Source organism: Lactuca saligna, chromosome 3, assembly GCF_052625555.1.
Source record: "Lactuca saligna cultivar CGN05327 chromosome 3, ASM5262555v1, whole genome shotgun sequence".
Taxonomy (NCBI): Eukaryota; Viridiplantae; Streptophyta; class Magnoliopsida; order Asterales; family Asteraceae; genus Lactuca; species Lactuca saligna.
The window spans coordinates 107,227,035-107,243,639 of record NC_136419.1 but is presented as its reverse complement, the minus strand read 5'-3'; the positions used below and the strand labels follow the sequence as shown (position 1 = coordinate 107,243,639).

At 36.5% G+C, this 16,605-nt stretch overlaps 1 protein-coding gene across 1 annotated transcript; it reads right to left on the bottom strand.

The window, feature by feature from the left end:
* Positions 1-10,596: 10,596 nt before the first annotated feature.
* Positions 10,597-14,848, bottom strand: LOC145037108 (protein CLAVATA3 INSENSITIVE RECEPTOR KINASE 5-like). The gene is made up of 11 exons (XM_078985679.1): positions 14,537-14,848; positions 14,322-14,454; positions 14,135-14,206; positions 13,893-14,036; positions 13,727-13,798; positions 12,978-13,037; positions 12,783-12,883; positions 12,540-12,686; positions 11,651-11,992; positions 11,161-11,540; positions 10,597-11,038 (listed from the first exon to the last, which is right to left on the bottom strand). Exons 1-11 carry the CDS (start codon positions 14,640-14,642, stop codon positions 10,715-10,717), a joined length of 1,881 nt encoding a protein of 626 aa, XP_078841805.1. The 5' UTR covers positions 14,643-14,848; the 3' UTR covers positions 10,597-10,714.
* Between the last annotated feature and the right edge of the window lie 1,757 nt (positions 14,849-16,605).

Sequence of the window (16,605 nt, the reverse complement as noted above, 5' to 3'; positions counted from 1 at the left end):
AACAAAAACTAAAGTTAAAAAACCATGTGGTATAATTTTTTTTCAAACCTCAGGGACTAAATTTGAACTTTTTATGACTAATTTTGCAAAAAAATTAACTAACTTAACCATGAAACTCATTAAGTGGGCTAGAGTGATAATTCTGCGAGAAAGTTGTGGCCACAACAATAATAAAAAAATTATTAGAATTTTTTCCAATTACGCGTTAAAACTTTAGGCCTTTATAATATTAACCCTTATCTTAATATATTTGATTAAAATATTATATTTTTAGATATATGAGACTTAATATGCTTGAAAATGTTTACTTATAGTTACAATGAGAGTTTGGATGCAAAAAAATAAAAAAAGAGAACGGGGTTGAAAAACACAAAAAATACGCAAAAAGGACATTGTTGGCAGCTTGATTCATCATCATTATTTTGATCATATCTTATGACTCGTAACTCCGATTGACAAAAATCAAAAAATTCCAAAAGCTAGATAAAATTTCGGACGACTTTCGTTCTTCTGCCAAATGGGAATTTTTAGTTCTCATGAAGTGAGCCCTCTTACCTCACGACATGACGAATAAAAAATCTCCAAAACCTCTCCATGTTGGCCTACGAGTTCGTGTGCAACAAGGATACCTATTGCCACACCGTGCAAGATATTGTAAAACCGTGGAGGCAAATAAATCTATAAAAACACGAGGGTTCCAACCCTAATTGTTGTGCATAAAGGGTTTTGTTGCATAAAATAAATGGGTTTTCACAAAAAACTGGCAACAAAACCTTTAAAATTTTCTTACAAAATTCGAATGAAGCAACAACAAAAACCATCAAGGATCCTTTTAGAGATGTTAGAATGATATTATAACAACCATAGGATGTTTAGAAATTACAACCTTCTAGCCTTTGGACACTCTTAGATTTAGGGTGTTAAAGTAGATGGCAAAAACAAGGAGTTTGATCTTCTCTATAAGTAGTCCACCAACAAGAGTAAGGTACCAAAATTGCAAGATTTCTTCTTGTACAACTTTATTCTTGTAGCCTTAAGTGCTTAAACAATTAAGCACTAAGAGAAAGACCCAAAGTGAACACCAAAAGCTTGTAATGTCTTCAGAAGAGGAAAGAGTTGCAAGCTCTTCACTAACTCACGATTTTGAGAGAAAAGGAAAATAAAAGAAGTTTTAGAGAAAAACTTGTGTATTCTTCATGTAAGAGACCCTCTATTTATAACCTCATCCAAGCATGACCTTTTGAATATTATATTCAAAAGTATGTGTTATAAAGGGAGGCATGGGGGACATTATCATGGAGGTTGACAAACAACCTCCATGCTTCTTACACACTTTTCGGCCATATGTCCTTTTGATTAAAAAAAATGTTTACTTTGTCCTTTAACCATGGTAGAGTAAGTCCTTGATTTACTTATGGTTAACCAAAATATCCAAAACTTTGTCCATGACTTATTATATGATACCTTACCATACAAAGAGTATTTTTCTACTTCTTACAATATTGTTTTCATAGAACAATAATTTTTATCTAATTAAATACAAGAGTTGGCTTTATTTATTAATATCAAATATATAATAAATATTCAATAAGTACCAAATTGATTAAGGTATGATCATATGTTATTGGCAAAGTCACTCAATAATGATTATTGGGCATATAGATCCAACAATTTCTGTGACATCCCCAAAATCTTGGCCAGAAAAGATCGGTTTCATTTATGCTTTTCAAACATTTTCAGAGTAAATCCTTTTAATTTTAAAAGAGATGCGGAATTTGTTCCCAAAAACAAAACATGATAAAATAGATATTTATCAAAACATTTCATAAAGAAATATGATTTCATTTCATAATCAAAAGTCGGGATGTCATGTTCCGAGACAGATCGTAAACCATAAACAATAGCATTATAAGTCATTCAACGAATATATACATATACAGACTTGTAAACAAAACAACTTGATGATTCTTCTATCTTAAGCTCTTGCGCCACTTCCTGTAATACAAATAAACTGAGTGGGTCAGGCTTGGGAGTCTGGTGAGCATGTAGGGTTTTCAACCCACAATAAATAATTATATTTAATTCAACAATCAACAATAAACCCGAGTACCCATTCCCGTTATCCTCGCTTTACGTCCCTAAAAATAACATCTATTATAAGGAACCTAATTCAAGATTTTCATCGAGACGGACATTACTGCAGAGGGGCTTCCTCAACAATAAATGTCCTAAAGGCAACCATGTGGGGGATAGAGTACACCGGTGAACACGTCGTTCACAACACCTACAGGTAATGAGCCTGCTAGTATTACACAGGACAGTCTAGAATAGTCTGTGGTCGTCATCCATACTCTGCTGAATGACTAGAATAACACCAATAACACCGTGGCCTCTCATCTGTTTATTACACACCAATTATCTACCCATGTTCTACCCAACATATTAGTAGATAAAAATATACATTTTTATACATTGCTTAAAAACCTGTATAATATGCTTTAATCAATACATATTCCACATAACAGATGAGGCACACACATATAACACATATTTCATAGAAATTAAATCAGATCTATAAGATAGAAGAGAGTGAATATACGTTCACACATATAACAACAAAATATATACACACAACACGTATTTTATATAAAATACTTCATAATATTGCGTTGGAATGAAAATAACTACACACTCACTTGATCAGAAGATGAGATGAATCTATGATATTGAGGGATGCTTTTATACTTGTTCATACCCTGACAACATGAAGGTTTGATTTGCACCGAACCAGCTTCGCTTGGGAGAAAATGACTGGTAGAAGTTTGTGACGACAGGTTTCTCTCCTATAGAGCATGTTGCAGTGACTTGGGAAATGGGTTAACGCAACTGTTTCGAGATGAGTACGTCCCTCAGGTGGAGACGGAGAGGTTAGTCCAAGAGTTTCTATCACTCAAACAAAAGACATAGACGATGACAGAGATTACGAGGATCTTTCATGAAAGGGCGTTATTTTTCCCTGAGTACATGTCTAAGGAGCAGGCACGTGTGAGCCGGTACTAGAGCATTCTGTGGAGGGATATTTGGGAGTTCGTGGAGAACTCATCGTATCAGAAATTGGCTAAATTGCCGACCAATGCCGGAGGGAGATAGAGCTAGAGACCTGCACGAGAGAGGAGAGAGAGAGAGAGAGAGAGTCTCAAGAGAGAGACAGGAGGCCAGGACAGTCGCAGCCTGTGGCTAAGCGGCCTAAGCCCGCTGATTCTAGGGTTGCAGGCCAAAAGGGTCGCACTTGTGGAAAGTGTGGTAAGAGTCATGAGGTACCTTTCTGGTCGAGTATTTGTTTCAAATGTGGAAAGGAGGGGCATATGGAAAAGGATTTCCCCAACGGATTTTCGGTTTGCTTTCATTGTAACCAGACTGGCCACCGTAAGGTTGAGTGTCCTCAGCTCATTCAGGGTTCAGTTCAAGCCCCTGCTCCTACTACCTTGCGTATCACTGATGGTCGACCAGGGAAGGCCGAGACCCCGAGAGCTCATGGGAGAGCTTTTCAGCTGACTGCAGAGGAGGTCCGTGCAGCACCTGATGTTGTTTCTCGTATGTATCTTTTATTTAAATATCTAAATTGAATTATGAATGCTTATGTTTTGTTTCATGTTAGGTACCTTTCTTGTGAATCATGTTCCTGCTTTAGTGTTACTTGACTCGGGTGCGAGCATATCCTTGGTGTCTTTATCATTTAGTCGTTGTTTTAGCATCAGGTGTGCGGCTTTGAATCGACAATTGAGGGTTTCTATAGCTGACGAGCATGCGGTTTTTGCTACTGATGTATTCTGGGATTGTATTTTGGATATTTTTGGTGTCGAGTTTCCGATCGATTTGGTGTCGATAGCGATGGGGGATGTATGCATTATAGTGGCCATGGATTGGTTGAGCTGATTTGGGGATTTGATTGATTGCGAGCGTCAGATGGTGACGATTCGAGACCCTAGTGGGGGACTGCTTACTATTTATGGTGAGGGTAGTAGATCGGGATCAGCTTTCTGCTCTATCGCCAGGGCAAGATAGAGTCTGCAGCATGGATGTATGGGCTTCTTAGCTTATATGGTTGATACTGGGTCGTCAAAGAGGGGTCGATGTCTGTCTCTGATGCCCAAGTGGTATGTGACTTTCCGGATGTTTTCCTCGAGGAATTATCAGGCACACCTAGTGAGAACCAAGTGGAGTTCCGAATCCATCTGGTTCCAGGGGCAGTGCCTATTGCCAAGGCACCATGTTGTCTTGCGCTGCCCGAGATGCATGAGTTATCCTCGCATCTTTAGGAGCTGTTGGGAAAGGGATTCATATGGCTGAGTAGCTCGCCGATGGGAGCATCAATTCTTTTTGTCAAGAAGAAGGATGGTTCACACCGGATGTGCATTGATTACTGGGAGTTGAACAAGTTGACGGTTGAGAACCGTCATCCATTGCCGAGGATCGACAATCTATCCGACCAGTTGTAGGGGGTGTCTTGGTTTTCCAAGATCGATCTAAGATCCGGATACCATCAGATGAGAGTCCGTGAGGAGGATATTTAGAAGACGGCCTTTCAGACTCGTTATAGGCATTATAAGTTCGTGGTGATGCCTTTCAGGCTCACCAACGCACGGGAAAACGTTCATGCACCTCATGAATCGGGTATGTAGGCCCATGTTGGATCGGTCAGTAATCATTTTCATTGATGATATTTTGGTTTATTCAAAGTCTAGGGAATAACTTGAGGAACATCTTTTGGATATTCTTGGGGTGTTGAGGATGGAGAGGCTTTATGCCAAATTCTCCAAGTGCGATTCCTAGTTACCATAGGTCCAGTTCTTAAGGCACTTCATTAACCAAGACAATATTTTGGTCGAATCGACCAAGATTGAGGCAATTATGCGGTAGGAGATGTCAAGATCCCTATCTGAGATCAGAAGTTTCATTGGCTTGGTAGGTTATTATCGAATATTTATCAGAGATACCTTCAAGCTTGCTGTTCCTCTCACCAAATTAACCAGAAAGGGTGTCGTTTTTACTTGGGGGGCTACACAGTAGGCATTATTCAAGACTCTTTGCCAGAGGTTGTGTGAGGCTCCAGTGCTAGCCCTCCCAGAGGAGGTGGATGACTTTGTGGTCTACTCTCATGCATCTATATCGAGACTGGGTGTTGTATTGATGCAGAAAGGGCACGTGATAGCATATGCATCGAGGCAGCTGAATCCTCATGAGACAAGATATCCCACTCATGATTTGGAGTTGGGAGTAGTAGTGTTTTCCCTCAAGATTTGGTGTCATTATCTCTTTGGTGCCCGGTGTACCATATACGCGAACCATAAGAACATGAGGTACCTTATTGATTAGCCCAACCTGAATATGAGGCAAAAGAGGTGGTTGGATGTGGTGAAGGACTACGATTGTGAGATTTTGTATCATCCAGGCAAGGCTAATGTGGTAGCTGATGCCCTGAGCCGCAGAGCAGCGAATTCCCCGATTCGAGATGTATGTATGAGGATGACAGTGATGACTCCTATCCTAGATGTCATCCGAGAGGCCCGGGCGGTGGCCATGAGACTAGAAAACCGCAAGAGGGAGAGGGTGATCAAACAACTTTTGGATTTTAAGGGGCTTATGAACTTCCATGGGTGGATGTAGGTGTCGTATACGGGTGCGGCCCGACAAATTTTGATGGAGGAGGCCCATAAGTTCAGGTTTTCCATCCATCATGGGGCCACGAAGATGTATCTGGATTTGAAACACAATTATTGGTAGCCCTATATGAATAAAGACGTGGCATGGGTTGTTGAGAGATGTTTGACATGTCTCAAGGTCAAGGCAGAGCACCAACGCCCTCATTGTAAGTTGCAGCCTCTGGAGGTTCCTCTTCGGAAGTGGGAACATATTTCTATGGATTTTATTACCAAATTACAGATGATTGCGATGGGTGTGGACACAATCTGGGTGATAGTGGACCGGTTAACAAATAGTGCTTGTGAATTAGGGTCTCAAGAGGATGAGTTGGGACAAATACGGTTTGGTGTGGAAGGTAGTTTTGGGCTCGTACTACTGAAGCACCGAATTTGTACGCGACTCAAGGAGGAATCCTAGGATACTAAGGAGCATGTAGGGATGTGTACGTGTGTGTACGTTTTATTCGGTCCCTGATTATTTCCATGTTTATGTTTCAGAGAATATGGTGGTTACCTGAGGTTCAGGCTCCATCAATCCCAAGAGTTATCACTTTTTGGCTATCATTGAGAACACTTTTGCAAAGAAATTAGTTGAGGTCTATGTTTGAGGGGTGGTGGCTCGACACGGAGTACCCATATCGATAGTTTCTGGCCGTGATGTGCATTTTACTTCTAGATTCAGGAAGAAATTTCATAAGGATTGGGTACCCGACTACATTTTACCACCGCATACCATCCGCAGACAGAAGAGCAGAGTGAGTGGACGATTCAGACGCTCGAGGATATGCTACACACTTGTGTTATGGACTTTGGTGGGAGTTGGGATTCCGATCTTCCATTGGATGAGTTTTCATACAACAACAACCATCATTCCAGCATTGGGATGCCTCCCTTTGAGCTTCTATATGGGAGGAGATGTCCGACTCCTATATGTTGGGGGGAGTCCGGATAGAGAGTTATGGGGAGCACGAAGATAGTGCTCAAGACGCCAGAGCATATCTAGCAGGTGAGATAGAGGTTGCTGGTGGTGCAAATTCGTTAGAAGAGTTATGTATATCGAAGGCGTTTCGAGCAAGAGTTCCAGGTCAGTGACTTTGGTATCCCCATGGAAAGGGGTCATCTGATTCAGGAAGCAAGGCAAGATGGGCCCTAGATTCATTGGTGCTTTCAGAGTGATTGCTCGAGTGGGCAAGGTAGCTTATCGGTTAGAGCCTCCTGAGGAGTTGAGCTAGATTCATGACACCTTCCATGTACCCCAGTTGAGGAAGTGTTTAGCCGATGAGACGACAATGGTTCCTTTAGAGGACATTCAGGTTGATGATCGCCTGAATTATATTGAGAGGCTGATAGTGATATTGGATAAGAGTAAAGACCTTGAGGAACAAGGAGGTGCACTTGGTTAAAGTTCAGTGGCAGCACCGTAGAGGTTCATAGTGGACTTGGGAGCTGGAGTCCGAGATGCCCGAGCAGTACCTAGAGTTTTTTACAAAGGATGACTTCAAGAGTGAAGTCGGATCCTAGTGGGGGAGAATTGTAACATCGAAAAATAGGTATACATCGATGACCTTAAATTTCATTTCATTTGTCAAGGAAAGTCCTTATTTGAGAAATGGTGGCAGTTGAGTATGTGGGGTGTACACATGTGTAGGCTCAGCGTACTCATGTGCTTGAATTGACGCAGAGGCCAACTAGTTCGTTGGGGTACCAAAGGGTACGTTGGGCGTACTAGGCTCAAATTGAGAACCCTAATGCCTTGTGTACCCCTATTTAAGGAACACGACGACCTCATTTCCAACCACCATTTCCAACCTCCAATTTCCCCCAAACCCTAAATCTCATTTTCATAGTTTGTGTGAGTTCTTGTGGCTTATTGAGTGTTCTTTGTGGAGTTCTTTTGTGAAGGAGGAGCCTTGAAGGAAGGATATCTGGTGTTCAAGCTCTTAGATCTGAGTTCTTCTATTGTTTGTGCATCATCCAAAGGTATCAAGATCGAATCTTGTTCATTGTTTTGATTAGTTCATGTTTTGGGTCCATTTCTAGGGTTTTATGTCCCAAGTTTGAAGCTTTATGAGTTTGATGAACTTTAGAGCATAAATCTTGTTCTTTTAGGTGTATTTGGATGTTTAGATTCATAAAAATGTGATCTTGGTCGTCAAAACCTCTCCATGCTTGAGATATGTGGACCATTATGTTTAAGAGGTTAGAGTTTGTGAACTTAAGACTTGTTCAGCCACCCTAAGGCTTAAAGCCATCAACTTTGTGGAGTAATAGGCTCTAGTTAGCCCAGACATGAAATTATAGCAATTGTCTTAACGAGTTAAGACCATACGTTTCGAAGAATGGAAGTATGGGGAGTATGCCGAGTGTACTCCCACCTACACACAACGTAGCGCCTTGAGTCCCCAATACATGTATGTTTAGCTGTACGCCGAGCATAGAGGGATGTAAAACCAGTGTACGCGTTGGGTGTTGACTTTCTTTGAATTTTAGGGTTTCAGTCAAGTTGTGGACCGATGTGTATTTAATGTGTGTGTGTGTGTGTGTGTATATATATATATATATATATATATATATATATATATATATATATGTATATGTTCAACTTTCAAATTGATAAAACTAATGTTTCTTGCAGTAGACTATTAAACACACTAGGCAGTGTACCTAATCGTGTGAAAGTATAGCTATGATAAGAACAAATGTCAAACTCAAGGAATGGTGTTTTGGCTAACTTTATTCCGCTATTTACTACTTACTAATAAAATTATAAAAGGTTTTGTTTTCCTAGTTTTGCAAGACTAGATACGTAAATTATCAAACTAATTAATTATCAATTAATTGAGCTAAAACTAAACTAAGGCAAGAGAACAACGATTAATTAACCAATGTGAGTAAGAGACTTTCGTTTAGCTTCGGGTTTACTAGTTATTATGGTGAATTTATGGAAGTGCAATGGATTTTAGTTTCTTTAGTTACCGATTCCTAAGATGACCAAATTTGTATTCACTAAATTAATCCTTTAACAAACTAGTTTATTTATTCGGTGATCAAGCGGACAAACTTACGAGTTACTAGTGTTTGGCTCGAGTTAATTAGACATATAATAGATTGATCAGTTTATTTCATTGATTCAATTCAATATACGATTTGTCGTCGTATATTACCTCCTACACTCTTTTACCCACTTTTCTACTTAACCTTAGGTTTTGTTCAAAACTCTAGTTCTACATTAGTCAAAATGATCAGGTAATCGAGAAGGCGAAGACATAAGACATGAGGACTAGGCATATCGAAAATAACTGATACCCGAAATAACTAATTGACCCGTTTTGAATTCGGGTAGATTAGGTCGGGTTTATGTTTATAGGTTTTTAGACATATAATTTTGGGTATTCAGTTAACCCAATTTTATATAAGTTCATGTATAATGTATGTTACTAAGCTTCTGTACTTTCAACTATATCCGAATACCTGATTTAACAAAAAAATTCATTAAGTAATATTCGATAGCATGCATCTCTTACTCTTTTTCTCTTTTCTCTACCTGATGATAGCAAATTGTTTTCTTTAGAGGCCATCGTCATTACTCATTACCACCATAAAGTCAAGAAGACATCGTCACCACTCACCACCTGTCGTCCACTCGTCACCATTTTACTGCTTATCTATTAGTTTCAAAGTAAGTGGATTGCTTATTGGTTTCTTGTTAATGATTTCAAATTTTAGAGGGTTTGCTATTTGATTCTTTGGTTAGATTGTCTTCTATTTTATGGAATATATGTGGATATTGTTGTTGATGTTGTATAATATGGATTAGTAAACATATTAGTGAAATTATAGAACTCTCATTTCTCTAAATTTTCCAATATTTTTTCAGTCTTCGCGACAATTAAAAGATTTTCTGATTTGTTGTTTGTAATGCCAACTAAAATAAAGTTTGCCCCACTAACGGAGCCAATTTTCTTACACCAAGCCTCGGATTTTGAGAGCTCGTATAGCAACAATACATAATAAATTAGGCATTTGTGTTTCTACTATGATTTATTGATCAGTAGTCACACACATTCAAATTTAGATTTAAGTTTCTACTATGATTTTCATATTGTGACAATAGTAAGTAACTACACAATATGTTAAACTACAACATTTAAAGTGATGTAAAATTTGTTTTATTGCATTCAGATAAGTAAAAGTATGTACATTTGGCATCAAAAGGGGCATCAAAAGGGTATTTTCTCTTGTTAAGAAGTACTACAATCTAATTTACTCATGTTAAGGAACACAACAACAGCCTCCGTACTGTTTTCATATATTTTGGCTAATGCATTATTCTCATTCACAAAATTGGTGTTCCTTGTGCTTCGTACGTCCTTACTTCTTATTGTCTATTGAAAAGATAGTTACAGTGTTAGTCACTACAGTTCAAGTAACATGTTTTTCTTTCTTATAAGTTTTAACAACTTCCATAGGGCAATACCTGAATACCCAAATTTCATTTTAGTTTGTTTATCGATTATTTTTTATTAGAAAATACTCGACCTACCTGAAACATAAAAAATCTACTTATGACCTATCAACAACTCTAATTTAATATGTAATCCACAACAAATACAAACACATGGACACAAAAGGTTAAACTTCCAAGTTAGGAATACACTATTTAATTTTTGGTAAATCACTTGAACGATTTATATAATTAACTAAAATATAAAATAAAGACTTGGAACTCTCAAACATTAATAATAATAATAATAATAATAATAATAATAATAATATGACACAAGGAAATTTTGGTGTGACTTGGAAAAAAAAAACAAAAACAAAACAAAACAAAAAATTAACTTTTTTTCCTAAGAAATTAAAAATAAAAAATGAACCTATATGCTTGATAGTATATTAAAATACACTACTTTTTTTATAACTCAAATACAAAATTTACTACACTTGAAAATTTAAACCTTTACAAACCCTGCTTTTTTTTTTTCCCATAATTCCTATTTCAAATTAAAGATTCATCTAGGCCCCGAGAGTTCTATCGCTTGTCCAAGCAAAGAAGAGTCATCGGTGAGGTCAGAATACCGCTCCGACGACGACAACTCCGGCGTCCGAAACTTTGAACTCGACTCAACACCCTGCGAAGCTTCCCATCTCTCCGCAAGTCCATCCCCTTCCAACATCCGTACAACTTCCGACATCTTAGGCCGGTGGCCGGGAAGATATTGGGTACACAACAACGCCACTTTCACGATTTCCTCTAACTCAATCCTATCGTAATTGTTCTTTAAATCTTTATCAACTAACAAATCCAGCTTCTTCTCTACATGAATCTTTTTCACCTGAAAAAACAAAATCATAGTATTAAACTATTAATTCCCGTTAAGAAAAGAAAGTCGGAATCTTGATTTTCCGGCGATGGTAATTAACTCGCCGGAGATGAAGAACAACGTAAGCTAATTACCCAGTCAAGCATTGCTCCTTTTTGGTTAGCTGCTTTCCCGAATTCCAAAGCTCGTTGTCCAGTTAACAGTTCTAGAAGAAGGATCCCAAACCCAAAAACATCCGTCTTCTCCGACGACTGGCCGGTGGAGAGATACTCCGGCGCAATATGGCCGACGGTTCCACGCACCGCCGTCGTTACATGAGAATCTTGATGATCCAAAAGCTTCGCTAACCCGAAATCACCAACAACCGCTTCACAAAAGTCATCGAGCAATATATTCGCAGCTTTCACATCGCGATGAATAATCTTCGGATCACACTGTTCATGAAGATACAACAATCCTCTCGCAGCTCCTAATGCGATCTTCTTCCTTATTCCCCAATCCAAAACTGGTTTCGCTGATAAAATCATGCAATGAAATCGAGATTTTAACTTCTAGAAACTTATACGATGAGTTGCAGGTTTGATAATGGAGAAAAAATGGTGGATTATGTATCAATGTATGTACCTTTAAGACGAGAGGCAACGCTTCCATTTGACATGTAAGGGTAGACTAAGAGTTTTTCAGTTGGGGTCATACAGAAACCATATAATCTGAGGAGATTCCGGTGAACTGCCAGGCTGATCATCTCAACTTCCGTTTGGAACTGGCGTTCTCCGCCGGCGGCACCGCCATCTTTGAGGCGCTTCACCGCCACATAACTCCCGTCTTGGAGTTGACCCTTGTAAACGTGCCCGAAGCCTCCTTTCCCTAATATGTTCTTGTTGCTGAAGTTGTGTGTTGCGCTTTGAAGTTCCCTAAATGTGAACTTCCTTAGATTTCCGAGGGAAACTTCCTCATGATGCCTATCTGCATTGTCAAGAACGTTAGAAGTTAGCAGTTAATAGTAGTTCACAGTTGACAGTTTGACATTTGACAATGTGATTCGAGTCAGGTGATAGATGACATATGACAAATAAATTCACAGTTAACAGATAACATTTTAACATTTTGACCGGCAACAGATGACAAAAGTTAGTTAAGTGGTGATGGAAGTTAGTAGTTAGTAGTTGACAGTTTGAATTGCCACACAATTGATACATGACAGGTGACAAATGACAAAATAACATATGATAATTCACAGTTAACGGATAAATTTTTAATAGTTTGACCGATGACAATCTATAATTCATAACCGGTAAAATTTTAACATTTTGACAGGTGACAGGTGAAAGTTGAAAGTTAACAGTTGACAATTGATATTTGTCAGTTTGATTTGTGATAGCTGACAGATGATAGATAGCAGTTTACAACTTAACGGGTAACATTTTAATATTTTGATAGGTGACAAGTGACAGTTAACAGGTGACAATTGACAGTTGACAGTTAACTAGTGAGAGTATAATGATAAACAAACCTTTGACATCAAAGAAGGGTTCTTGATTATGTCGTCGCCTCCACCAAATGAGCGCGAGTCCAAAGATGAGCAAAGAGATGCATCCGAGGCTTGTACTAATGGCAAGAGCGATTTTGTGACCTTTTGATTTTGGCAAAGTGCCATTAGCTTCAAAAAGAATAGAAGAAATGAAAATCTTACACTATAGATACTTAGGAACACTATTTTATTTGTTAAATCAATAAAATGTGCACAATATTGTACCTTGATTAGTAGTGTTTAAAGTCATGGACATGGGCAAGAGTGTCATTCCATAACATTCTTCCTCGGACCCTGTTTGGCATATTAAAGGGTTCCCAACAATGCTGAAATAGATATTGCATACACAACCATTAGATATCCAATTTTGTTTGGGGGGGGGGGGGGGGGGGGGGGGGGGGGGGTTAATAGTTAGCTTACTTGAAGGTCTTGGAAGGAAACCTGGGAACAGGGCCACTTAAGTTGTTGAAGGACAAGTCACTAAAACAAAACATGAATAGGTAATGTTAAAATAATATTGTTAAAAAAATGATTACCCATGCACAAGAATACAACATATATAAGAATTTTTAAGGGTTTTTTATAAACGGTATATACAAAAAATACAATATATTTTTCAGTTTTATTTTTTTATTACAACATTGTATTTAGTATTTCAAGTAAAAGAGGTCCATATATATAGCCGATTTTTTCAATTCTTCTCCTTTAATGTTTTTTCTTGCATACGTTGTCCTCTTTTTAGTTTTCTTTTAAAATGTTTTTAGTAATTAAAATAATAATATTTTTGGTATCAAAATTACAAGATGCTATTATACTTAGGGACAAAATATATTTTTTTTTTTTAAGTTTGAACAAAAACAAAAAACATGTAGTTACATGAACCTTAAATATGGACTAATATTGCAAGATAAAACTTTTTGAATCAAAATTAAATAATCAACCATACCCATGGACCAAAAATGTAATTTTTTTCTTATTATAACATACTACTTTATAATTACAATATTGTACTTCACTTACATTACTTCTTGAGTTCTATTACAACATTGTACTTTTTAGATTTTTTCTTATTAAATCACTGCTTTCCTGAATAACTTGTTACTTTTTAAACCAATTACCCTATTGTGGGTCCCACATTATGATCTTAATCAAGAGTAAAGGAATCTTACACAAAGGCAAGTCGTGTCATGTTAGCAACTAATTGTGGAATTGGTCCTGAAAGACTGTTGTTATTAAGCCTCCTGAATAAGTTAAAAAAAAAAAACGAAATTAAGATAATTATAACAACATTATCATAAAAAGAATTTTAATTTGCTATAATTTAAAAAACGTTACATGTATTGGAGATTTGTCAAGTGGCCTAAAGAAGAAGGGATTTCATTAGTGAATTGGTTATCAGAAAGATCGATTGTTTGAAGCTTCTTTAATTCACCAATTTCTTTAGGGATTGGCCCTGTGATGTTATTATTTTGTAACAATCTGCATCAAAATCAATCATTAAGTTGAATTAAATGATACCCATTTGACTTATTTTGACTATTTCATAGATTTTGAAATGATTTGATTTTGACACTTACACAATTTGAAGATTGGTTAGATTGCCTATGGCTGATGAAAGTTTACCCGATAGATTCTGCGAAGGTGTTCCCCTGAAAATGATCGTACGAAAAAAAGTTTTTAAATATTTAAATATTTAATCTCATAAACACACACACTATTACACTAAAACACTATAAGTGTGTGAAGAAACACTTAAACACTTACAATCCAATGACTAAAGATTCCGAAGAACAAGTAACCATAGTCCAACTACATGGATCAACAGAATCAGCATCCCAATTCTCAAGAACACCATGAGGATCCATTAACGAAGCTTTTATACCCATTAACGCTTGCACTGAAAATTCAAAAACCCAGATGTAAAATCTCGATTTTAACCTTCGAAGAAGTCGAATTCATGAAAAAAGAAACAAATTTACCTTCAAAGTTGACACCTTTAGGAGAAAGCAAGCCATTAGAACAACTCGAAAACGTCAAGAAACATATCAAGAACAAGAAATCAGCGATCTTTCGTTTCACTCTCATTTCAATGGAAACTTATGACTTCAATTCTTGGAATGATTCGAATTTCGAAATCGATCTTTATATTGTTGAATGAAGTTGCATTGGTGTGTTTATAAAATTTACACAATCATCTGATAGACCCAAGAAAAAGCAGGCTGAGTTCTTTTGTGTTGTTTTTTTGTAGTATAAAGAGAAGAAGCATGCCTGGCTATGGGACAGGGGCAAAAAAGGGAATTAAAAAAAATATTATTTTTTTCTCATTTGCCCTGACAATTTTGAGTAAACTTTAAACTAAAATAAAGCAACCAACAAATAAAGGTAAAATTATTGAGGAGAGAGAGAAATGATGGTTGATGTTGTTCCCCTTTAATCTTTTGTTGCTTAAATCAAGCATTTGCTATATTATTAAAAAGTATTAAGAGATGGAGATTATGGGGATTATTGTATAGTATCACTCCAAAAAATTAAACTTTTTTTGAAATTAATTAAAATTATTATGCACCCACATGATATAACAAAGAAATCTTTAATGGGTTCTTTTTAGATTCATGTGTTCTTGAATTTTGTAGTTTCTTGATGGATTTATATGATTTCTTTCATTTTTCATGGTGCTTAAAAGTTAGGACAATTAGGCGTCAAACATTCCCTTCTCATGGCCATTAAATAATATAATCTATGTTTGTTAATTCAAGAAAAAAAATGCAATGATTTCAAGAAGAATAAGATCTTGAAATCAATATCTTATTACAATGTGACAAAATAAAAAGATAAATTTCTTGCATTATGTGGGTTTAATTACATTAAATAACAAAAAATATTAAAAAAAAACATTATTCTTAATCGACTCCTAATTCCATATATGTTTTAAAAAAGACTTCGACATAAAAAGGAATTTTTTATCGGGTCATAGCCTCAGATAAAAAAAAAAATTTAAAAATTGTAACATCAAAAAACTAGCACCGAATTTTAAATGTTTCTTTATTGAATGGTGATTCAATACTCCACTCATGGAAATCACTTTTCTCACACGCTTCTCTTGGGAAGAATGGTACTTTCAATAAAGCTAAAGTACCCAATGTCACCCCACACTATCCTAGGTAAAAATAAACCAAATTTATACAATTAATGGGTATAAATTAACTAGCAGAAAATTTTGTAATGGGTATTAAAATAACATAGTGTATAACTATTTTCATATAACGTAATAATAGATTATAACTGTTCAAAACTTAAACAATAACTATAAATGATACATAGTAACTATGTGAATCTTGTGTATGTCGCTAGTTAGAACATAGAATCCTTTTTATTGTATGGTCTAGTGAATTATTATAGGTGTGTGCAAAATGACTAAAATAGGCTTAGTGGTAATGTGGAAATGACTAAAACGCCCTCTATAATAATGGTTAAAAACTGTGTATTTGTAGGGCAAGAAACAAAGCACAATCATCCAAAGTTACACGAGGGGGGAGACTACAAGTTCTGGAACAAATACACTCACTCTTACACATTGTAGTATGTGAAAACCGAATGCTTTGTTATTTGTACATTTATGCTGCACGAGTAGTACTGTGGCTTCAATAGTTGTTTCTTGTTTTCAAAGTTAGTTTTTGTTTTTTAAATGGTTTCAAGATTTTTATCAAGACAAAAACTAAGGAAATCAAGTTGATTTTTCATTTTTATCTAATGAACTTATTGGAAATAAGAGTTAATATGTTGAGATATATGTTGGTGTTTCTTTTTGTTAAATGGTTTTTAGTGTTAACTTTGGGAAAGCAAAGAGATGTAGGTATAATTAGCATGCATTCTATAATTCAGATTGATGTTGCATAAATATATAGTGTTTGTGTGCATTTTGTTTTTCTTTTTCCCTTTAAATAAATGTTTACTTCAAGCGTAAAATGATTATAATCGGGATTCACACATTTTGTCAAATAAAAAAATAAATACAATCTTCAATTACTCAATATAGTCGCCATTTATC

Excerpts from the sequence above, each read along its gene's own strand:
- LOC145037108 (XM_078985679.1), bottom strand. The coding sequence starts at position 14,642 with ATGAGAGTGAAACGAAAGATCGCTGATTTCTTGTTCTTGATATGTTTC. Across the intron at positions 11,993-12,539 it reads ACCCTTCTTTGATGTCAAAG|ATAGGCATCATGAGGAAGTT; the intron begins GTTTGTTTATCA and ends TTGACAATGCAG. Across the intron at positions 11,541-11,650 it reads CGTTGCCTCTCGTCTTAAAG|CGAAACCAGTTTTGGATTGG; the intron begins GTACATACATTG and ends TGATTTTATCAG.